At 39.5% G+C, this 24,570-nt stretch overlaps 1 protein-coding gene across 4 annotated transcripts; it reads right to left on the bottom strand.

Moving 5' to 3' along the window:
• Positions 1 to 132: 132 nt before the first annotated feature.
• Positions 133 to 24,535, bottom strand: TPMT (thiopurine S-methyltransferase). 4 transcript variants are annotated; one of them, XM_060189310.1, is made up of 10 exons: positions 24,411 to 24,515; positions 22,063 to 22,132; positions 18,519 to 18,702; positions 17,544 to 17,636; positions 14,027 to 14,159; positions 8,767 to 8,819; positions 7,781 to 7,855; positions 6,021 to 6,106; positions 2,193 to 2,237; positions 133 to 1,396 (listed from the first exon to the last, which is right to left on the bottom strand). In XM_060189310.1, exons 3-10 carry the CDS (start codon positions 18,656 to 18,658, stop codon positions 1,284 to 1,286), a joined length of 738 nt encoding a protein of 245 aa, XP_060045293.1. In that variant the 5' UTR covers positions 18,659 to 18,702; positions 22,063 to 22,132; positions 24,411 to 24,515; the 3' UTR covers positions 133 to 1,283. The 4 variants fall into 4 exon arrangements, with proteins under 4 accessions (XP_060045293.1, XP_007539340.1, XP_060045294.1 ...); XM_007539278.3 differs by lacking the exon at positions 22,063 to 22,132 and having other exon boundaries at positions 24,411 to 24,535; XM_060189311.1 differs by lacking the exon at positions 2,193 to 2,237.
• Positions 24,536 to 24,570: the final 35 nt, after the last annotated feature.

Raw genomic sequence — 24,570 nt, 5'->3', positions numbered from 1 at the left:
GAATGTCCTTATGTACATCCTACTTCATTAGACTTTATCATTTAAATGAGATTAAGAGAGAGAGAGAGAGAAAAAAAACTACCAAACTCACATAAAAACTTTAAAAAATTAATTTTACAGCTTGAGAAAATTTTTGTTCCATACAAGTTGGTTTATTGATTTTAACATCTACTTCTTGATCCCATTAGACATAAAATTATACAAAGGCAAAAATGTGAAAAGCGGATAGGACTTAAGAACAATATAGGGTTTATAGTAAAAGCTAATATTGTATATAATTTCTGTTAACAAAGATTTATTACTTATTTTATTAGAGACAGAGAAGGGGCACATGTACACACTTTTGTAACTTCTTATAATATACACCAGATATTGAACCCACAACCTCTGGGGAATCAGGCATGCAATTTGGTGTTCTAATAGGCTAAACCTCAGATTCTTATTAAACTCGTTAGACCACTTTTTTTTTTTTGTACCTTGGGCCCTATGAAAGTATTGCACTTCCTCTTATAGAGAAAACAAATTTTTCTGTATCTATTATATTTCAGGTTATATGCACATTATTTATTTTCTTTAAAGAAAATTTTCCAGGGAATCCGGCAATGGCAAGCCCAGTCAAGTGCATGTATCATCTGCAAGAACCCAGGTTTGAGCCCCTGCTCCCCACTTTCAGGGGGTATGTTTCACAAGTGTGTGAAGCAGGTCTTCAGGTGTCTTAGCTTTCTCTCTTCCTTTCTATCTCCTTATCCCTCACAATTTTTCACTGTTCTGTCAAATAAAAATAGAAGAAAAAGAAAGAAAAATTTTCCCACTGGGAAAAGTCAACTGTTTCTAGAGGAATCATTTTTGTTGTTGTTGTTTTGTTTTTTGTTTTTTTCTTGTTGTTTCCATATAAAGAGTGAGAGACCAAGAGATACCAGAACACTGCCCCACTGCTCATGAAGCTTTCCTTTTATGTGGTTCTTCCATGTGGTGGCAAGGAGCTTGAACCCAGGTCAGTTTTTAATTAAACAAGCAGTAAATGCTAATTATAAAAAATTGTCATCAGTAATAAAACATAATCTTCCACTCCCAATCATACTCTAATTTTCCAAGGTAGTTACTTTAGTATGTGTTTTTTTTCTAAAAAAGTTATTATTTTCTAAAATATTAATTCCATTTTGAGCACAGATCTGTGATATTATTTGTGGCATTTTTTTCAAATCACTTATACTTTTATTACACAGCATAATTTTCAACTGCTCAAAAACATGCTGATATTATTTGCTTGCATTATGTCTCATTTACTTTTCTGTAAATAGATATAACCGTTCAATAAGGCAGTCAATTCCCCACTTTCTATGCTTTTCTTGAAAAGCATCAACCTCCTCGAGACAATGAATGTTATATACTGAACCTGAACAAGAAAAAGGAAAACAAGTTAAAAGTTTTATGAATAATTACAACCAGGAGTGCTTTTAAGAACACATCACATATTTTCTAAAATACATAAAATATTTAAAAATATATCACATAGCTTCTAAAAGATATCAAATATTTTGAAAACAGTATGTATAGATGGATTTATTTTATTTAGCAAAAAATGGGGAAATGTTAAAATCAAAATTTTCTGAATTATCACTTATAATTCCTCAGCGAAACTAAACATAATAGGGGGCCAGGTGGTGGTGCACCTGGCTAAGTGCACATAGTACTATGTGGAAGGTCCCAAGCAAGGACTCAGATTGGAACCCCTGCTCCCCACCTGCAGTAGGGGTGCTTTATGAGCAATGAAGCAGGTATCTCTCTCTCTCTCTCTCCCTCTCTATCTCCCCTCCCTTCTCAATTTCTCTCTGTCCTATTGAATGAAAAAAGAGAAAGAGAGAGAGTGAGAGAGAGAAAGAAAGAGAAAAAGGCCTCCGAGAGCAGTGGATTCCTAGTGCTAGGACCGAGCTCCCTCTCTCACCAAAACAAAAGCAAAGAAAAAAAGAAAAGTAAACATTGTCTTTCTAGAAGAATTCAAATGTCCTTAAAATCCTAATACTTAGTTCAGAAGGCGTATTACAGAGATTGAGCCTGCTTTGGAAATTATCATAATTCTGACTTTTAAATTTTACAGACTTTTATCAATAGATACTTATAGTTTGTCAATACCTCAGAACAGTGAACTATTGGTTTTAATGTACAGTTCATACTACATACCCATAACTTACCAAACAATTTCTTAATTTCAGCATCTGTGACATAAAATGGTGGGCCTAGGTGAAAGAAAAATATAGTAAAAGAAACTTTCTTTTTTTTTTTTTCCCTCCAGGGTTATTGCTGGGCTTGGTACCTGCACCATGAATCCACCGCTCCTGGAGGCCATTTTTCCCCCTTTTGTTGTCCTTGTTGTTATAGCCTCGTTGTGGTTATTATTATTGCCATTGTTGATGTCGTTCGTTGTTGGATAGGACAGAGGAGAGAGGAGGGGAAGACAGAGAGGGGGAGAGAAAGATACCTGCAGACCTGCTTCACCGCCTGTGAAGCGACTCCCCTGCAGGTGGGGAGCCGGGAGCTCGAACCGTGATCCTTATGCCAGTCCCTGCGTTTTGCGCCACTGCGCCACCGCCCGACCCCCAAAGGAAACTTTCTGGGAGTTGGGCTGTAGCGCAGCGGGTTAAGCGCAGGTGGCGCAAAGCGCAAGGACTGGCGTAAGGATCCCAGTTCGAGCCCCCAGCTCCCCACCTGCAGGGAAGTTGCTTCACAAGTGGTGAAGCAGGTCTGCAGGTGTCTATCTTTCTCTCCCTCTCTCTGTCTTCCCCCATCTCTCTCCATTTCTCTCTGTCCTATTCAACAATGATGACAACAACAATAACTACAAGGGCAACAAAAGGGGATAAATAAAATAAATATTTAAAAAATAAAAAAAAAGAAACTTTCTATGGGGCCTTCCTTCCTTCCTTCCTTCCTTCCTTCCTTCCTTCCTTCCTTCCTTTCTCTTCCTTCCTCCCAGACACTGCTTAGCTCTGGCCTATGACAGTGCCAGAAATTAAACCTGGGACCTTGGAGGCTCAGGTATGAAACTTGTTTTGCATAACCATTATACTATCTCCTTACCTAGACCTAATTCTTACAGAAATAAAATCTCGCTGTCTTCTCAACTTATTTCTAAGCTAGAGAGAGTTATTTTATGCACTACTTACTATCCAAGTAGATAAGGGCATGGCAGATTTTACTACTTTTACTTTTGTATATCTCATACCAAAGGGAAAGAAAATGTTAGGTGATTTATCTTCTGCTTAGCTGAGATGCCCAGTCCAGTACTGGACTTGGGAACAATGTTATCAGAATGGAGTTCACTATCAAATCTCCTTGGGATTGTCTTCATCTTTTGGAGTGTTGATTCTATTTTCTATGCTCTGTGTATTTACCCACATTCTATATTCTCCTTCTATTTTGCTGTGGATCATTTATTATATCTATGGATTGACTGTAATGCCAGGAATTGAACTCAGGTCAGGTGTGCAGTCACTTACCTTAAAGGAACCAAGCTTTTGCCCAATTCTGGAGCAGTATACTGAGCTTCAGTATCTAGGTGGCACCTTCTGAGTTATTATTCTAAGACATTTAGTTATTTTATTTTATTTTATTTTATTTTGCTAATGAGAGAGATAGGAGGAGAAAGAGAGAGAAGGAGAACTGGAGCATTACTTTGGTCAATGTGCTACTTGGAATGGAACTTGGGACTTCATGCTTGAGAGCCCAATCCTCCATCTACTTCACCAACTCCCAGACTACAAACTTCTAGTTTAAGAGTGGAATTTAATCAGAATAGCAGCTCCGAGGGCTAGGATAATATAGTGGTTATGCAAGGAAGAAAAAAAAAAAACATTTTCATGTCTGAGCGCCCTGGTTCAATCCACTGTACTACCATCCAGAAGACAGAACTGAGCAGTGGTGTAGACACAGACACACACACACAGCTAATGTCTGTATCCATTATTTTCTGTTTTCATCTGATAGTCCCAAACTTAGTTATGGAGACTAAGTCTCACTTTTTTCTTCCTTCCTCTCATTCTTTCTTTCCTTTTTTTTTTTTTTTTGAGCTAAGGCATCACATGTGTGATTTTACTGTTCTTGGGTGACTTTTTAATTCATAAAGAGAGAGACAAAGAAAAGGAGAGAATTACCCCAGCACCAAGGGAAGGTCCTCATGTGATGCAGGAGCTCGAACCTGGGCCACATGCATGATCAGGCATATGCCCTACTTGGTGAGTTAGCTTGGTGACAGATCTTTTTTTTTTTCTTTTTTTCTTTTCAAGAAATTACTTTTATCACTATTTACATACTATAAGAGAGAAAGAAAAAGAGAGAGAAGCCAGAGGATCACTCTAGCACATGTAGCAGTGGGACTTGAACCAAGAGATTTAGACAAGCAAACCCTGTGCTCCACAAGCTACTTGCCATACTACTAGGTTTCACCTTTTAATGACTGTTAAGGTCTGATTTATTCAAACAGAAAAATACATATAGAAATATGTACAAAACAAGGCACCTAAAAAAAACTTAATTAAAAACAAAAAGGGAATTTTCCCCAAAAAACTGAAAGTCTGCATATACAGTTTTCACTTCCTGGAAATAAAAGCTTAGCCACAAGAAAGGCTAATAGTGGGAGTCGGGTGGCAGGTAGTGCAGTGGGCTAAGCACACATGGCTCGAAGCGCAAGGACCACCGTAAGGATCGCGGTTCGAGCCACTGGCTCTCCACCTGCAGGGGAGTCGCTTCACAGGCGGTGAAGGTGTCTATCTTTCTCTCCCCATCTCTGTCTTCCCCTCCTCTCTCCATTTCTCTCTGTCCTACCCAACCACGACGACATCAATAACAACAACTATAACTACAACAAGAAAACAATAAGGGCAACAAAAGGGAATAAAGAAAAGAAAAGAAAAGTAGAGAAAAGAAAAAGAAAGGCTAATAATGTTATGGCTGAAGAGATAGCTCAGCAGGTAGGGTGCCTGCTCACCATGCACACAATTCAGATTCGATCCTTGTCATCATATATGGTGCTACAGTGTCTCTACTCTTTTTTTCCCCTCTCTCTGTCTCTCTATCTGAAAGAAAAAGTGATCTAGGAGAAGTGAAATTGTACATGCACAAGACTCAGGTTCTGAAAATAAAATGTTCAAATATATCAAAGTGAGACTAAAAGAAAGCATCATCTTACAAGCTCAAAAGGTAGTTATAAAATAATGTAATAGAGGGGGTCGGGCGGTGGCACAGTGGGTTAAGCGCACATGGCGCAATGCGCAGGGACTGGTGTAAGGATCCCAGTTCGAGCCCCCGGCTCCCCACCTGCAGGGGAGTCGCTTCACAGGCGGTGAAGCAGGTCTGCAGGTGTCTATCTTTCTCTCCCCCTCTCTCTGTCTTCCCCTCCTCTCTCCATTTCTCTCTGTCCTATCCAACAACAAAGCAACGTCAACAATGGCAATAATAACCGCAACGAGGCTGCAACAACTAGGGCAACAAAAGGGGAAAAATGGCCTCCAGGAGCTGTGCAGGCACTGAGCCCAGCAATAACCCTGGAGGAAAAAAAAAATAATAATGTAATAGAAAGTATTCATTTCCAGAAATTAAAAACACTAGAAACTTAGAGATTTCTCTGCACACTGACTATTTCCCCTGCCTATTTCTCAGGCTTTTCTCCTCTGAGGGTGCTGGCATGTGTATTTATAGGTACTCAGCCAACACATCCTCCCCTCCCAAATATGATGTATCAACAATAGAACAACCAGATCTTTCCTTTTTCCTACTCCCGGGTCCATGAGGTTTCTCTTTAACATTGACAACATTCATTTACCTTCTTCTGCTAGAATTTGAACTGTGAATGGTAAACAAACTTGGAAAGGAATACAAAAAGATACATATCCCTCTAACCAAAAATAGACTCATTTTCATGTATATAAGCAGTAAGCTTTTATGAGATAAATGAAGAGAATACAGTGTTACTCAGGATAGACTTAAATCAAGAGGTGACTAGAAAATACAAAACCACTCTTTACCTGCATGTTTAGTGGGATCATAATGAAGAACAGACAAGAGGTAGCGACACTTTTTTCCCAATAGAGACATCATTATATCTGCATAGCTAAAAAGAACACAGAAAAAGACACGTTATATTTTTCTATCAGAGCAAAACTTGAAGTGCATGAGAGGTAGAGGACAGCTAGAATTTTCATAGACATCATTGCTCCTAATCCTATTAAACACAGGATGTTGATTCACATTCTAAAAACCAGAAATGGGCTCAGCAAATGATGGCACCTGCCTAAGCTGGGAATAGTAAAGATGGAAGCAAAAATAAGACCTGCTTCCAGATCCCCACAGATAAGAGGACCACACATAAAAATGATGGCAAAGTAGTAAACTAGACAAGTGAGTTATTTTGCTGGCCTTTTGTTTCTTGTTCTTATTTCTTTTTTTCTTGGGTCCATACTCCCAGAGGGTTAAGGAAAGCTATCAGGGGAGGGGATGGGATACGGAGTTCTAGTGGTGGGAATTGTGTGGAGTTGTACCTCTCTTATCCTATGGTTTTGTCAGTGTTTCCTTTTTATAAATAAATTTTTAAAAACAAGTAAAAAAAAAAAAAAGAATAGTATCTTGGGGGGGGGGGTCAGGCAGTAGCGCAGCAGGTTAAGCACATGTGGTGCAAAGCGCAAGGACCAGTATAAGGATCACAGGTGGTGAAGCAGGTCGGCAGGTGTCTTTTTCTCCCCCTCTGTCTTTTGCTTCTCTCTCCATTTCTCTCTGTCCTATCCAACAACGACAACACCAATAACAACTACAACAACAATAAAAAACAACAAAGGCAACAATAACAACAACAAAAAGGATAGTACCTGAGGTATATAAGGAAGATGAAGTTTCCAGAAAAGGAAAAAGGATTGAAACAAAAAAAAAAAAAAAAAAAGAGGGGTTGGGCATTAGCACACTGGGTTAAGTGCATAGTAAGAAGTGTAAGGACCCACTCAAGGATCTGGGTTCAAGCACTGGCTCCTCACTTGCCTCACAGTGGTAAAGTAGGTCTGAAGGTGTCTTATCCTTTTCTTCCCCTCTCTATCTTCCCCTCCTCTCTCTATCCTATACAAAAAAGAAAGCAAAATAGATATAAAAAATGTATATTAAGCAGAGTGGTATACTCGAATATTTAGAAATTAGTTTTGGCAATAAATCTTACTGGTGAAATAATTATTTTTTAATTTTTATTTAAATTAAAACTATTAAAAATGATTTCATTGATGCCTATTATAAGCTTTTTTTTTTTTTTGCTATTTGTTCAGAATCTGCCTCCATAAGATAAAATAATCTTTATTTATGTGCTATATCTATGTAAATATATCAGTGGTTTTGAACAGGAAATTATATTTCTATTACCACTTTTTATTATGCTTTTCATATTTTATTTTATTTTTTATTTTTAAATACTTTTATTTATTATTGGCCAGAGACAGATATTGGGGGGAGGAAGATAGATAGGGACAGACAGAGGGACACCTGCAGCCTTTCGCCACTCATGAAACTTTACCTCTACAGGTGGGGCCCAAAGGCTTGTACCTCAGTCCCTGTGCATTTAATGTGTGAGCTTAACCAGATGCACCACCACCTGATCCCTATGTTTTTGATATTTCAATTCCAAATACAATAAATGATTTCAAAACTAGTACAAATCTAACTAATTTTCTGGAGCACAGAAGAAGTACAGCATACTAAACAAAGATTAAAAAAAGAAAGCCAGTATAATCAAGGAAACTAAAATACTAACCGTTTACGATCTCTTGGGTTAACAGCAACAAATGCTCCTCTATCCCAAATCCTATCAAATTTGCCAACATTTGCCCTACCAGAAAGAAAAAAAAGGTATTTGATATGAGAAAAATCAAATGATTAACAAAGTAAATAGTGTACTTCAAGGCATATGCTGACAATTCACCAGTTAAGGAATTGAGACCTCATTTCTGCTTTTTCCTTTGCTAGTGTCTATTGATTTGTATCTATGTGGCTGTTTTTCCCATATTTTAGGGTCTGGTGACAGCAGTCTACCCCTTCTGCTTTGACTTGGGCACACAAAAGAGGAACCTAGGAGATGAGGTCTTCCATCCCTCTGCAACTAGGAGTTCATCAGTCACTGAGCCAGGTGGAAAGTAAAGACACAGCTTTGCTTTCCTTTTCTTTCCCCTATCTGTTAAAGACATAGATAATTTCCAGTTTAGAAGCTATTCAAGAACAAAGTTCTCAAGTGTGCAGACATGAACACTTGAACATGTTTAAAAACACTTGGATAGGGAGTTGGGCAGTGGGTTAAGCACAGGTGTCGCAAAACCCAAAGACCGGTGTAAGGATCCTGGTTCAAGCCCCAGGCTCCCCACCTGCAGGGGGGTCGCTTCACAAGTGGTGAAGCAGGTCTGCAGGTGTCTGTCTTTCTCTCCTCCTCTCTCCATTTCTCTCTGTCCTATCCAACAACAATGGCATCAATAACAACAATAATAACTATAACAATAAAACAACAAGGGCAACAAAAGGAAATAACTAATTAATTAAAAAAATAAAAACACTTGGATAATAGTTGAACAGAGACTCAAATCAATATTTCACAGGTACAGCTGCAGTGGGTAGACATGATAAAAAGCCCTCTTCTTTTACCTTTACCCCACACTGCCTGCCAAAACCTCAGGAATATACGTGTGTGTGTGTGTGTGTGTGTGTGTGTGTTTGTGTGTGTAGAGAGAGTGAGAGTGTATTCAGTCTTACTTGGGCAGATCATAAAGGCTGCAACAGTACAATGCAATATCCCTTGAAGAACTCTGTAATGAAAAGTTAAAAAAAAATTCATGTTAGTTAGAAAATATCTGAATGGTCATGGGGGGAGGAAGCAAAGCAAAACAAAGGTAGTAGAGGAACAGTGTATAATTAAACATAAAGAACAGTGTTGATGCACTTCAATAGCATCTTCTTTCTTCTGCTGAATAATTAAAAAAAAAACTATATATAGAGAAAAGCCATACAGAGGATTAAATCCCATAGATCAGTTTAGATCCATTTGGGGGAATATTAAATACCAGCATTAAACAAAATATTTTTATTGAGGGGATTAATAGTTTATAGTCAATAGGAAATACAGTTGTTGGTACCTGTGAAAAATTTCTTAGTTTTCTGTGAAACCCTCTAACCGCCCCCCCCCCCCCATCCTCCTTCACCATCATGCACGTGAAAGCACCACCTTTACTTTGGTGCAATACACTAGTTGTTCTTGCTGCTGTTTTTTAAAACTATTTTTTTCTCTTTTGTTGCCATGGTTGTTTATCGTTGTTGTTGTTATTATTGTTGATATTGCTGTTGTTGTTGTTGGACAGGTCAGAGAGAAATGGAGAGAGGACGGGAAGACAGAGAGGGAGAGAGAAAGACACCAGCAGACCTGCTTCACCGCCTGTGAAGCGACTCCCCTGCAGGTGGGGAGCCGTGAGCTCGAATAGGGATCCTGATACCGGTCTGTGTTGTTTTTTAAGACAGAGATAAGAGGCAGAGATACAGAGTGAGAGACGACAACAACAAAGCTTCCTTCAGTGAGGTAGGGGCGCCAGGCTTAAAGCTGGGTCGTGTACATGGAAAAGCAGCACGTTATCCAAGTGAGCTACATTTACTGGCTGGTTCCAGCATGATTTTTAAGATTTATTTATCAGTTTATTATGACAGAGAAGGGGGAGAGAGAAGCAAGCAAACAAGAAATGAAGAGGCCAGGATACCATTTAGCTGTGGCATAAAGAGATGCTCAGAATTGAACATGTGGCCTTTGGAACCAAAGACATAAAAAGGTAAGTACACAGGTCAATCAGTTAGCAGGTAGAGATGGATCAGCTAGTTGAAGTTATTCATGATACTTGTGAACTTGACATAGAATCTGAGCACATTGAGGTGTGACACTCTGGTTGGGCAGAGGCTTAGTACAGAGGAACACATGGATTGGCCCATACTGTTCTAGTGTGCACCCCCAAACTAGGGGAACACAGAACACTAAGCAAGAACTGCCTGGGAGCATTATGGAGGGTTCAGCTAGAGGCAACCTGTGAAAACATGCTTCGATGCATCTACTAACAATTCAGGAGTGCGGGTTGATGGTGCACTCTGGAGTAACACTGGAGGTAACAGGACGTGGATTCCATCATGTCCCAGGTACATGAGAAGTCTGGGGATGGGGGGAAAAGGTGGGGGTGAGGTAGGACAGTTAGGCTAGACAACTGTTGAAAAAAAGTTTTGGGAGAGAGTCAAAGAATCACTCTATCATTTAAGATGCTTTATACTTATTCTGTTCTTTCTTGTTTTTATGTAGTGCTAGGGAGCAAATATGTGACCTTGTGCATGCAAAGCATTTTCTCTATTGCTAAACTACTTCCCTGCTTAATAAACTATTAAATTTCATTCTGAAACAAGGCACAAGTAGGGAGGTGCAAAGACAGGAGCAAAAGTCTTGTTTTCATTTTTTGTTTTATTTCCCACCCCCATTTCAGTGTCACTTTATTGAGAAAATGCTGATGTATAGGATTATTAGTGTCACAGGGTAGAATTCCACATATCCCCAAGATAGGTGTCAGTACAACTCAACCTTCACTAAACTGTCATCCTATTCCTCCATAGGACCTTAGCTCCCAACCTCCCCCTTAGCAATCTTCCAGGAGGGAAGATCTTTGAAAACCAGTCTGGAAGCACTGAGGTAGGGAGTGGGAGAGTGGGATAAAACAAAAATAAGAATGTCATTCCGGGGAACAGCCAATGAATTCCAGTCCTGGTATCACCACCACCACCCCTCCCCACCACCCCTAGGAATTCTGATTAAATTGACCTGGGGTGAGACTTCAGCATTGGCAATTTGTAAAGTGCTACCTGGATAAGGTAGGCTAGAGAGGAGAGTCGGTTAGGGTCTAGTGAAAGATAACATCAAACACCTGTTGGCATCTTGGCCCTGACAGCTGTAGCCCAATTATCCTACCTGTTAACTGGAGAATAAAGGACAGAGAGGAGAAGCAGGAAATGCTGCCCTTTCTCCAGGAGTTTGCCCACCTGTTATTCCTTCCTTTTTCTTCTTTTTTTAAATCCTTTGGACAGGTAAGTCTGTGTATTTTGTCTTCCTTTTAAAATAAAGGTCCTCTCTGTTTACCAATCTGTGCCTGTGCCTTTCTCTGTGTAACCTTACCAATGGGGGATAAGCACTTAAGTTTTCATCTCATGGTAACAGAAAAGTCATGTGGCACTAGAGCTGAGAACTATTGCTCCAAAGGTGTCTGGAAGCAGGCTTGTTTTCTTCAAACTGAGTAAAGTCCTGGGACTCAAATGATCTGAGAATGGGGTGGGAGGAAACTGCTAAGTCTCCTACTGACACGAGCATTTAATTTCAATATTCAGAAGACAGAATCCTTTGAGGAACAGTGAATGTACAAATGGAACAGTGCCACCAGTTCTGCAGCACCAGGTGAGAAATCAAAATGCAACTTCTGTAGGTGGTTAAAGACTGTTGACCTCTGTAATTCTTTTTATTATTACTATTATCTCTATTTATTGGATAGAGACAGCCAGAAATCAAGCAGGCAGGAGAAGACAAGAGAGGGAGACAGAAAGACACCTGCAGATCTGCTTCACCACATGCAAAGCTTTTCCTCTGCAGGTGGGGACCAGGGGCTTCAACTCAGGACCTTGTAACGTGCACTCAACCAAGTGCGCCACCACCCAGCCCCAACCCCTGTGATTCTATCACCTTCTCCTGTACCTACTTAAGGTCAATCAGTAAAGACCAAATACACTGTTTAAAGCAAACACACAGAGGCCTGGTGAAACAGTTTACTTATGTAGCCTGCTGCTTGGCTATGTGCACAGCCCAGGTTCAAGTGCGCTTCCACCACATTGACAGATGTTACAGTGCTGTCGTCTCTCTCTCTAAAAAATAAGTATGAAAACCTCCACTGAAACTTAATTGTATATAATAAAGTAAAATAAGATAGAATAAGATAAAATAAAACAAACATATAGGATGCCCACCTCTAGCTATTCAGCTTCCCCAAGTCAATAAGTCACTTTCAACCAGGATTTATCTGAAACTTTGGTTTTCACTCCAGGGCTTTGCCATTTCCCTATCTGCCTTTGAGCCTCTGCCAAATACAAGTGAATGGGCTCAGTCTGAACACTTTCTGCTTGTTCTCACTTGGGTGATCATCATTTCTAAATTACTCCAAACTGGTGATGTGGTTTCATGGGATCATTCTGACCCTAGGACTATGACAATTCTCAAATCAGGGATTTCCAGCCCCAGCTCAGCCTGGTGCCTCAGAGACATGAAACTGTTGTTATACTTTCATCTTTGCACAGGTCACTTACACATACATCTCCAGGACAAACTCATTTCTCTGCCTTTCATATTATGTGATCTTAACCTGGTGTGCCGCCACCTGGCCCCCTTCTCTGCTTTCCATCTGCTTCACCTTTATTTTCTATCATCCAACCATTCACCTGAGTTGTAAATGTGAACTTATTACCCTTTTGATCTCCACTCAATAATTATGAAATCTTACCATCTAAACATTGCTTTAATTTACTCATATACACCTCTATAAATCTAGTTCAAGCCTTTAAGATCTCTTTCCTGAGGACTGGTGAGATAGTTCTGCATTAAAGCATGAGGTCCCAGAGGATCCATGCTCAATCCACAGCACCGCCATATGTTAGAATTGAGTAGTGTTCTGGTCTCAGCCTCTCTCTCCCTCTCCTTTTTCCTTTCTCTCATCTCCCTTCCTCTCATATAAATAAATAAGTAAATAGCAAGAGAAAACAATTTCTTTCCTGAACCACTACTTATACCCTCCTCTCTGCCAAGACACTACTTCCTGATAAAAATCACTTCATTTGGAGTCACAGAGGTACTTCATCTAAGAGAAAATCTGGCCACATCACACTTCCATTGAAAACCCAGGTTGAAGTACCAGTTTCAGGCTGAAGTACCAGTTTCAGAAGGCATCTAAGACCATAGACTTAACACCCTGCTGCCCCACGCCTATTATTACATGTTACAAAGCACCTTCAAACTGAATTATCCTGTGTCATTATAGATAGTTTTGTGCATGACAAACTGCTTTCCCTGAGCTTCTCTTCTTAGGTAAAAAAAAAAAAAAAGTACTTTAGGCGGGGTGGGTGGTAGTGCACTGGGTTAAGTGAATACAGAGCAAAGCGCAAGGACCGACGCAAGGAACCCACTTCGAGCCTGGCTCCCCACCAGCAGGGTTATCACTTTGCAAACAGTGAAGCAGGTCTGCAGGTGTCTATCTTACTCTCTCCCTCTCTATCTTCCCCTCCCCTCTCAATTTTTCTCTGTCCTATCCAACAACAACAATAATGGAAAAAAGATGGCCACCAGGAGCAGTGGATCCATAGTGCAGGCACGAAACCCCAGTGATAATCCTGGAGGCAAAAAGCAAAAAAAAAAAAAAAAAAGTTCTTTAGGTCATGAACTCTGTTTTTATTTCTTCAGTATCTTTTGTAGGTTCTGTGATAGGTTCATAGATATGCCTTTTTATAAATTAAAAAAATCAAATCCAAAACAGGAGTAGAGATTTTTTTTTTTTAACCTCAGCTTTATATACACGTCTTCTATATCTAACTAGTCAGCTAGCTAGCATCTCTCTATAAGCCCTACTTCTTCACAGTCTATAATGTGTACCTGGTAGGATCATCCAATTAACTTTTCTCCAGTATTATCACTTAGTCATCCCGAGGAAAATGGTCTCTTTTATTTATTTATTTAAAGAATAGGAACAGAGAAATCAAGAAGACGGGGGAAGTAGAGAGTGAAAGACACAGTACTGCTTCACTATTTGCAAAGATTTCTACCTGTAGGTGGGGACTAGGGAACTGAACCTGGGTCTTTGCACAGTCTAACATGTGTGCTGGATTAGGTATACCTCTACCCAGGACCCCCAAAATTGTTTTTCTAAAGATATGACAATAATTATTTAGCAAAACCAAAACAAACCTTGAATACTTTGGCTCCAGGAATTTCCATGATAGGTTCTTCTGAGTAAGACAGATTCTGCTCTGTAAAAAATTCTCGTATCCCAAGCTCACTGATTTCCACACCTACTACACTGTGTCCTCGGTCTGCAAGCCTACACAAAATCATATAGTTACACTTGGTTTTATTTCAAATGCAGCATTATACCAATGGGTCTGCCCTACTAGGCATCCATCTTCCTTACTTTTGGGGAATTAATAAGAATTCAAGTTCATAGGGCCTCATAGAGCTTTTAGGAATATATATATGTATATGTGTATATATATATTTATACTTCAAATTTTATGTTATATGGTAATTTATTTTAGAAATACTCTTTAAATTCCTTTTACTACCTCTCTCCATTAGAACTTTCTATGATCATATAAATATCTATGTCTGTTCTGTTCAATACAGCAGTTGGTAGCCAAGTTGATTACTGAGCACTTGAGATGTGGTTAGTGTGATCTGGTTCCATAATTTAGTTCCATAATTTAGTGTAGTGTGATTAAATAGCAACATGTAACTAGTAGTTACCATACTAGATTATCTGGCTCTGGAATATTAGCTTCCATTTCTACAACAGTTTTTCAATTTCCATTTATTTTCAATGACATATGAGGATAACTAGTATTCTCCTGGTAAGCTTTGAAATGATAGAATTTACAGTCTAGACATCTTAGATTCTACAGAAAACAGGATTGCTAGGATACATGCCTAGACACAATAATTTTTAAGGTATTTTTTGTATTATCTTTATTTGTTATTGGATAGAGACAGTCAGAAATTGAGAGGGGAAGGGGAGACAGAGAGGGAGAGAGACAGAGAGACACCTACAACATTGCTTCATCACTTACAAAGCTTTCCTCCCATCGGTGGGGACTGGGGGCTCAAACCCAGGTCTTTGCACACTGTAACGTGTGCTCAACCAGGTGTGCCACCACCTGGCCCCCACAATAATAATTTTGTCTAGTTAGGCAAATACACATACTTATTTGGAAATTTTGTTAAATTTCTCCTATTACATAGCATTTATACCTTCCTAAAAAGCATTCAATGAAAGTCACAAAGTTTTTGGGAGAAATGGGAGAATTTATGGGCCACAACATCTAAAAACTTATCAGTGCCACACCAGAAAGAAAAAGCAGTGGCAAGTAGCACAGTTTTACACATGCTAAATGGAACATATACATACTCCAAGATGGCATTTTACCTTGAGAAAAACTTGTTTGCTTGTGAAAGTGGGCATTAGAATGACTGCGACTTCTGAATTATTATGAAATAATGGAGGAGGATTATTGGAGTGAAATGGGAAGACTGAAGTGTCCTGGAGATGTGTGAGATGTGCGCATTGTCTGCTCACACAAGTCTACTTCAGCTGGGTCATTTTCTGTTTTCATTTCATGCTTTTTGCACATAAAATAAACAAATGTGAAATTTGCATCTTACTCAAAATTGTTTCCTAATATATCACTGAGTTAGAAGTGTAGAGTGGTGTTGACTTTATTTATTCCCTATATAAAACCTTCTACTCCCTTCCCTTCCCCGGATCTCCCCTCCCCTCTTTTCCAGAATACTGTTCAGCTCTAGATTATGGTGGTGCCAAGGACTGAATGTGGGACCTGGGAAGCTCAGCCATGGAAATATTTTGCATAACTGTTATTCTAACTCCCTAGCCCAACCACATATTTTCAATGTGATGAGAACATGAACATGTTGATAAAATGAAATGCCAATAACTTGCCTTTCATATTTTCTAGAAAGCATGTAATCAATAAATAGGTCATATTTGTATTTTAAACTCTCCATGTATTTCAAACAACAGAGGTAGTACACCACTGTGTGCGCTTAACCCGTTGTGCCACTGCCCGATCCCCCAGAGGTAGTACGCCAATCTTTGATACCTGGGGCATCAGAGATCAGAAGTTCAATGCCTATCACCACTATATGATGAACTGAGCAGTGTTCTGGCTTCTCTCTCTCTCTCTTTCTTTCTTTCTGTCTCTCATGAATATAAATAAAATCTCTTAAAATTAGACCCCATATATTCAACAATTACACTTAATTGGTTGTTTCTTCATAATGTTTCTTAACTGCAAAAAGCTAGATTGTTAATACTTAATACAACCTGTTTCTAAACATGGCTTTCTTGTAGGTAGTTTCCAAACTAACTCTCTTTTTCTGATTACTTGCATTGATTGAGGTATAAGTTTACTTTATATTTACAAAGCGCTGGGACTGAATCCAGGATCACAACATGAAATGAATGTACTCTACTTCTAAACTACTTCCTTGTCCCTAATATTATCAATCTCATAGTAAAACTAGAAACTTAAGCTACAGTAACAGACTGACTGATAAATACTTTCAAATGACTTTAAATTCACTAGGAAACAGAGCGTTTTAAAATTAGTATATTTTTCAGTTACTGGCTTTTGTTTCATACTTCCCCCACCCCAGTTAATAGTCAAAGATCTCAACATTTAACTACATAAATCAATGATTTGTGTCTCCCTCCCAATCTCTCTCTTACTAGAACACTGATAGTCTCTGACTTATGGTTGTGCTATGGGTTGAGCCTAGGATCTTTGGTGCCTCATGCATGAAAGTCCTTCTGCATAACCACTATGCAACCCAGTCCTTCTTTTTGCAATGTATAGTAGTATCCGTACATAATCATTATATAAGAGTTCTGTACAGAAAATGATTAATAATTTGTGATCCTAGAGTAGCCTATACTATTTAGTTAATTACAGTGAATTATCTTCACAGAGAATTACAAGAGGGGCATACCTGGTTGAGTGCACATGGTACAACGTGCAAGGACCCAGGTTCTAGTTGGGGGAAAGCTTTATAAGTGGTGAAGCAATGCTGCAGGTGTCTCTCTTTCTGTTTCCCTCTCTATCTCCCCCTTCTCTCTCAATTTCTGGTGGTCTCTGTCCAATAAATAAATAAAGATAAAAAAGAGAATTATAAGAAATATTTTCTTTATCACTAGTTTTATAATAATGAATCACAGTAACAAAATCTCTCCTGTGCTCCTAGGGGGACAGAAGAGTTGAGCTGAATTGTGGACTACATGTACTATTGACATTTTACCCAAAAACTGTAATTCACTTTACTTTTACATCCATATTTACTGTAAGTTTACACATTAATTTAACTGAATTCCTAACCCAGCTACTATAATAAATCAGGCACAAAAATCTGAAAGAGAAAACTTGCTCCTTCTGTTCTCATTCCCTATTGATTCCAAAAGAATTATTTTTCTTAGAAACTCTATACTGAAAGACTAGATTATATTTCTGTTTCTGCTGTGTCTTACCATTTGAGAATAGTATCTGTAAGTATACATGCATCAGAAATTGCCCACTAAAATTTTTAAAAACTCCTGTGAATTTCCTGATGATAAAAGTTTTATAATTACATATTGTTAAATGTTCATTCAAATGATCCATCATTAAGACAAGAAAGTACATCAATGCTTTTCTGCTCATACCATTTCATCTCCACAGCCTTTCCGCAAAGAGGAAAAAACACCCTTAGTCTATTCTCGCCTTTAAGAAAAGTATCCAAATGCTTCTTTAACAACCTAGGGAGGAAAATAACAACTTTTAATTCTGCTCTATTTCAATCAGTTAAACATAAAGAGAAAAGGACTATAATTACATGATGTTCAGTACTTTTCTAGCTATAAAGTACTTGATATCAATTGTAACTCAGTTTACACAGGAAGAAACTGAGAGGTTAAGTAACTTGCTCAGTCACATACCTAGTGAGTGATTAATGTAAAAGAAAGAGGGAAGGAGAGAAAGAAAGCGATTTTCATAGTCATTTTTTTTCTATTCTTAGATTAGTCATATCCTCTCAATGTCACATATATATGTATATATATTTTTTGGTGTTAGTGGTTTATAGTTGTTGACACATGGGTAAAATTCTCATCTCATCATGTGTAGCTGGAGAGACAACAGTGGTAGAGAGGTAGAAAGAGAGTGAAAGACTACAGCACTAAAGCTTCCTTCACTGCAGTGGAGGACAGGTTTAAACCTGGATCGTATACATGGCAATGCAGCATACTATCCAAGTGAACTATTGGGTTTTTGGAAAAGTCATGATGCATTTTTCCATAGAAAGAGTAAAAAATGTCATGACTTTTCTGAAAACCCAGTATTTCACCAGCCTGCCAATTTAAAAAAAAACTATCTTATTTATTATTGGATAGAGACAGAGAAAAATTGAGAGGGGAGGGGAAGACAGAGAGGAAGTAAAGCAGAGAAACACCTATAGCCCTGCTTCACCAATTGAAAAGCATCTCCCCTGTAGGTGGGAATTAGGGGCTTGAACCTGGGTCCTTGCACAATGTAATGTGTGCGCTTAGCCAAGTGCACCACTGAGCCTCCCTCTGCCCCCCTAGCCTGCCAATTTCTTATAAAGCATGTCTTTGTTACAGATCAACCAAAAAATGTCTTACTGATTTCCTTGTTCTTCGTGAAATGAAATGTTACGGTTCACCCACTTTTCTTGCCATTCTTCTAGTGTTACTACTTGGTTTTTTTGTACCTCAGTATTGGAGTACTCTTCAACACTAGGCAAAGTTTTTGGATCCTCCATGATTTTGTATACACCTTCACCTCACAAGCAGATGTCTCTAATACCTAAATTAAAAAAATGTAGAAAATGTTGTCACATAAGGGTATTTCAGTTCTACTTAGGAAAGACTTAACAGTACATTGGGTTATGGAGCCAGGGATCAAATTTAGAGCTATATACATGCAAAACATGTGCTCTACCACCTAATTACATCTCTAAGTCCAATATTAAAACATATTTCAAATTCTAGAGGGAAAAATCACACAAAAATTAATTTTCAGTGGATCTAATGGTGTAGGCACAACTCAGATGGCACAATTAGGAGATGTTTTTTAAAGAAGTTGAATTGTATCTTAGAGAAAAGGGTTTATATATATATATATATATTAATATTTATTTATTTTCCCTCTTGTTGCCCTTGTTTTGTTGTTGTTGTTACTGATGTCATTGTTGTTGGATAGGAAAGAAAGAAATGGAGAGAGGAGGGGAAGACAGAGGGGGGAGAGAAAGATAGACACCTGCAGACCGGCTTTACCAGCTGGAAGACTCCCCTGTAGGTGGGGAGCCGGGGCTCAAACTGGGATCCTTAAGTCGGTCCTTGCGCTTTGCACCACGCTGTGTTACTGCCTGACTCCCAGGTTTGTATTTTTTAAAAAGAAGATACACACATTACCATAAGCCAGAACTAAATAGAACTTCAGTTTCTCATGAAAAATAAAGAAATTTTAAAAAATAAGAGAGGTCAAAAATATATATTTCATTCTTTATAACTCTTGAAACATAAGCCTTTGATTTTTTTTTTTAGCATCTCACTCTAATTTTTCACATTAATTTAAATGCTTACTTAGAAAAAAAAATTTTAACAGAAACACTGCTTAGTTCTGCCCGGTTTATGGTGGTACCAAGGACAGAACCTGGGACTTTGGAAATGAAAGCCTATTGCATAAACCACTGCGCTGTCCCCTGGCCCTTGAAATCAGTTTAACAATGCACACAATATAGAGTTCAATAGTTATGAAAACAGTCAATGTTCATTCCCAATGAGATATATCTTTTATTTTATTTATTTATTTTAATAATTTATTTTTTATTATTTATTTATTCCCTTTTGTTGCCCTTGCTGTTTTATTGTTGTAGTCACCATTGATGTCATTGTTGTTGGATAGGACAGAGAGAAATGGAGAGAGGATGGGAAGACAGAGAGGGGGAGAGAAAGAGAGACACCTGCAGACTTGCTTCACCGCCTGTGAAACGACTCCCCTTCAGGTGGGGATCCGAGGTCTCAAACCAGGATCCTTATGTCGGTCCTTGCATTTTGCGCCACCTGCACTTAACCTGCTGCGCTACTGCCCAACTCCTGAAATGAATCTTTTTAAAATTTTTTAAAATATTTATTTATTCCCTTTTGTTGCCCTTGTTTTGTTGTCATCGTCGTTGGATAGGTCAGAGAGAATTGGAAAGAGACGGGGAAGTCAAAGAGGGGGAGAGAAAAACACCTTCAGACCTGCTTCACCGCTTGTAAAGTGACTCCCCTGCAGGTGGGGAGCCCGGGGCTTGAACCAGGATCCTTATGCAGGTCCTCCGTGCGCTTTGTACCACGTGGTCTTAACCTGCTGTGCTACTGCCCGACTCCCAGATGTAAATATCTTAAAAACACGTTTATTTTCTATTTTATTTTAATATGTTTATTATAACTAATGAAACAAAGAAGAAGGAAAAAGCCAACCAGAATACAGAGCTGAGAGTCGGGCGGTAGCGCAGCAGGTTAAGCCAAGTGGCACAAAGCGCAAGGACTGGCAGAAAGATCCCGGTTCAAGCCCCTGCTCCCCACCTGCAGGGGTGTAGCTTCACAAGCAGTTAAGCAGGTCTGCAGGTGTCTGTCTTGCTCTCCCCCTCTGTCTTCCCCTCCTCTCTCCATTTCTCTCTGTCCTATCCAACAATGACGACATCAATGACAACAACAATAATAACTACAATAAACAACAAGGGCAACAAAAGGGAATAAATAAATAAATATTTAAAAAAAGAATACAGAGCTTTGGTGCTGGGGAGACAGCACAATGATTCTGTGAACATCTTTCTTGCCTGAAGCTCTGAGCTCTCACATTCAATCCCCAGCACCATCATAGACCAGAGCTGAGCAGTGCTCTGGGGTGGGGGAGAACAGAACAAAGCTCTAGCTTATGTAATGTTGGGAGACCTCACACAGGCAAGTCTTGTGCTCTACCACAAAACCACTCCCCATCCTGAGTCTTGATATTCAATTCACTATCTCAGATGTGCATGCTTATTTTGTATCCTCTTGATTTTTCATTAACAGGTAGCACCTAGAGAAAACAAGTATTTGGCTTTCTTTCAGCTTCCCAATCTATACACACATACAGAGCAACTCTCATTTTTCCTTCTAATATGATTGCATATATCTGATTAAACATATGTAGTGTACTTCATTATGAGTAGGCAAATGTTGTTCATACCCAAGACACATTATTCTATGATCAGTTCTCTGTTCTATATAGTTTTAAAATTCTGTAGTTATTGTCTTCTTTATGTATAAAATTTCCATATACTTGGTACTAACTCAATCCTAAATTCTTCCAGTCTCTAACTCCTACAAATATGCTTTCAGTCTCTTCAGTTGACAGATACTCAGATTCTACCAATATTACAGAAGATCCTCCTGAGTCCTTTAAGCTGGAAGCTCTCTAGATGTGGCACACAGGTAACATTCTGTAGTATTTTCTGATTATCCTCTTGTCACTTGATGCTGTTTTGTTACCATGCCTCCCACTCCCCACCATATTGGTGAAGTATAACCTCTAGTAGCTTCTGAGAAAGGGCACATGGGAGAAAAGCTTTTTTTTTTTTTTTTTTTTTTGCATCCAGGGTTATTGCTGGGGCTCCATGCCTGCATTACGAGTCCACTGCTCTTGGAGGCCATTTTTCCCATTTTTGTTGCCCTTGTTATTGTTGTCATTTCTGTTGTTGTTGTTGTTGGATGGGACAGAGAGAAATTGAGAGAGGAGGGGAAGATTGAGGGGGGAGAGAAAGATAAGGCACCTGGAGATCTGCTTCACTGCTTCCGAAGCGACCCTCCTGCAGCTGGGGGGCCGGACTCGAGCCAGGATCCTTGCACAGGTTCTTGTGCTTTGTGCCATGTGTGCTTAACCTGCTGTGCTACCGTCCCACCCACCTCCCCCTTTTTTGTACTTTTATGTATAAAATGTGCATAGTATTCCCTATCCTTAAGAAAAAGATTTTCTGAGTCTATAATGTTTAGTAGGAAACTGTCTTCTCTTATACCTTAGAAGGATTACTCCAATATTTTCTAGCTTCCAGAGTCACTACTTAAATTCAAAGATGTTCTGTTTCTGATATTTTCCATATGATCTATATATTTTTTCTGTCTTAAAGCTTTCACTCACCCCCAGCTTTTTCAGTTCTAAAATTCTGTGCCTTGATTGGGGTCTCTGTTCAGTCAGTCATATCCTTCAGCTGTAGAAAAAATATCGAACTATTCAGATGATACTTTATACTCCTTTTTTTCCTCTTTCTGGGAACATCTTGAACTACTATTGCTCTTTTTTTTTCTATTTCTATATTTTCATGCTGTTTTCTTTATTTATCTTTATCTTTCTGTAGTATTTACTTTTCTACTGCCCGACTCCCCCTATTGTATTTTCTTTCATAAAAGTAAATAAATCCCCTATGAAAACTCTATTATAATCATCAAACAAGTAAAATGCAGCAAAAAGCAAGGTTAACTTAGATTCCTCTTAAACCTTAGGTCTATTCCCTCCCTAACTGGAGGCCAGATCCCATAAACCCAATACAGGTTTGTATACAACAAGTGACACTCAATGATTTTACAACTGGAAGAAAGTTTAACTTTGCCAGATAAAGAAAGGACTACAAAAGCTGGATAAGGGCAGGAAACTGGCTCACTTTCATGATGGCCTTTTTGGTCAATCCAATACCACCCCAGGATCAGGGGCTCTAGTCAGGGAATCTTTGGATTCCCACATAGATATGATGGGACTAGATTTCTTTTAGATCCCTCTCTCTACCATCACTAGTTACTTCTCTCAGGAGTATCATCATAATCCCACTTGTGGGATTCTTCAGGATCTTGCCCTCAGTGTAAACCAGCAATGGTTGGGACTCCCCCACTCTCTGAAGGAAGATTGGTCCTGAAATGAGTGCAGCCTAGAATGTTCCTAGCTGAGACCATGGACTGAGAGCTCAGACTGACAGGAATTCAGAGGTTACACAGGCTCCTGTGCTGAATATGAGTACATATGGGTACATATGAGTACATATGGGTCAGACTGATGAGGTAAACAGTGAATGATATTTATATAGTTTCCTCATGTTTTGGAGCTACTCTCTGCCCTAATCCAGCTTTCGAGGCTTATTCCTCAACTCTGACATTATCTTCCCAGACAATACTTTTAGTCCACCTGTACGTGAACTACAGGTTCAGGCAAAAATTACTAAAGCCATGGGCCCCTTGGAAAATACCTAAAATAGACTTCCTAGCTTCTTCCCACAAAAAGAAGAGACCCCTAATTTAGTCTGCTCTATTCCTGCCTTTGGGTGACTGATTATTACACAACTTGTCCTGTTTTATATCTTATTGCCTTTCAGACACTAAATTGCAGATGCAACTATGAATCCATCCTGACTTCTCTGGGCAGACAACCTCACCAATATGTCCCAAAGTCTCACCTCTCCAGGGCCCTACCCCACTAGGGAAATATAGAAACGGGCTAGGGGTATGGATTGATATGCCAACATCCATGTTCAGTGGAGAAGCAGTGACAGAAGCTAAACCTTCCACTTTCTGCACCCCAAAAAGAATTTTGGTCCATACTTGCAGAGGGATAAAGGATAGGGAAGTTTCCAGTGGAGGGGATGGGACACGGAACTCTGGAGGTGGGAACTGTAATAAAATTATACCCCTGTTATTTTATAATCTTGTTACTCATTAAAAACATTTAATCATCTTTATTTATTGGATAGAGAGAGCCAGAAATCGAGAGGAGGGAGAGCTAGAGAGACAGAGAGATAGATACCTGTGGCACTGCTTCATCACTCGTGAAGCTTTCCCCCTGCAGGTGGGGGCGAGGGGCTTGAACCGGGGTCCTTGAGCACTGTAACATGTACTCTCAACCAGGTGCACCACCACCCAGCCCCTTGTTAATCATTATTAAATTATTAATAATAAAAGTAGTAAATAAGTAACGGGGTAGAGACACATAGCTTTTATGGTGGGTGTGGTGTTGAACTATGATCTGTAAGCTTACAATCTAGAAACTCAGCACTAATCACAAACATAAAAGGAATAAACCCTTAACATCAATTTTGTCAAACTGATTAGTAGTTTTCCTAATATACACAAATGCTAATAGTATATATAGCTCGGTAAATTTTTTGCACACACACCCTGTATAAACACTACCAGACAAGAACACAGAATTCTTACAACACTGCAGCTTACCTCGGATTCCCCCAACCCCCACCCAATCTCGTCCCCAAACCACCATCCACTATGCTCCCAATTACTTCTCCCTTCTCACAAACCATCAATACACAACAATGCTGTGGAGTCCATTTAAGTCACGGACTCCGAAGGTCGGTGTTTCCCAGTTCCGTGAACACTAGTTCAGGACGCGGAGACAAGAGTCACTGTCGCTTGTGAGGAGACCACCCTCTGTAGATCCCACCGCTGGCTGACACCTAACCAACCAAGTCAAATCGTTCCATTTCTCACCGGTAGCCTTGCTGCGCTCAGCGGAGAACCACCAGCAGCAGTACCTCCAGAGTACGCAGCGCCGACTCAACCTCCGCAGCCAGACCACGCGTCCCCGCCTCCTCCCCGAGCCCCGCCCCGGCCCCCACTTTCTCCCCCCCCCCCCCGCTCCACCCCCCGC

This window comes from Erinaceus europaeus, chromosome 4 (genome assembly GCF_950295315.1).
Source record: "Erinaceus europaeus chromosome 4, mEriEur2.1, whole genome shotgun sequence".
In the NCBI taxonomy this organism is placed as follows: Eukaryota; Metazoa; Chordata; class Mammalia; order Eulipotyphla; family Erinaceidae; genus Erinaceus; species Erinaceus europaeus.
This window is presented reverse-complemented; position numbering and strand designations above follow the sequence as displayed.

What these genes read in the sequence shown, in the direction of transcription:
- TPMT (XM_007539278.3), bottom strand. Translation starts at nt 18,658, where the DNA reads ATGGAGGATCCAAAAACTTTGCCTAGTGTTGAAGAGTACTCCAATACT. An exon ending in CACGAAGAACAAGGAAATCA is followed by an intron (nt 17,637 to 18,518) that starts GTAAGACATTTT and finishes TTTCCTCCCTAG; the next exon opens with GTTGTTAAAGAAGCATTTGG. An exon ending in AGCCTTTATGATCTGCCCAA is followed by an intron (nt 7,856 to 8,766) that starts GTAAGACTGAAT and finishes TCTTTCTGGTAG; the next exon opens with GGCAAATGTTGGCAAATTTG.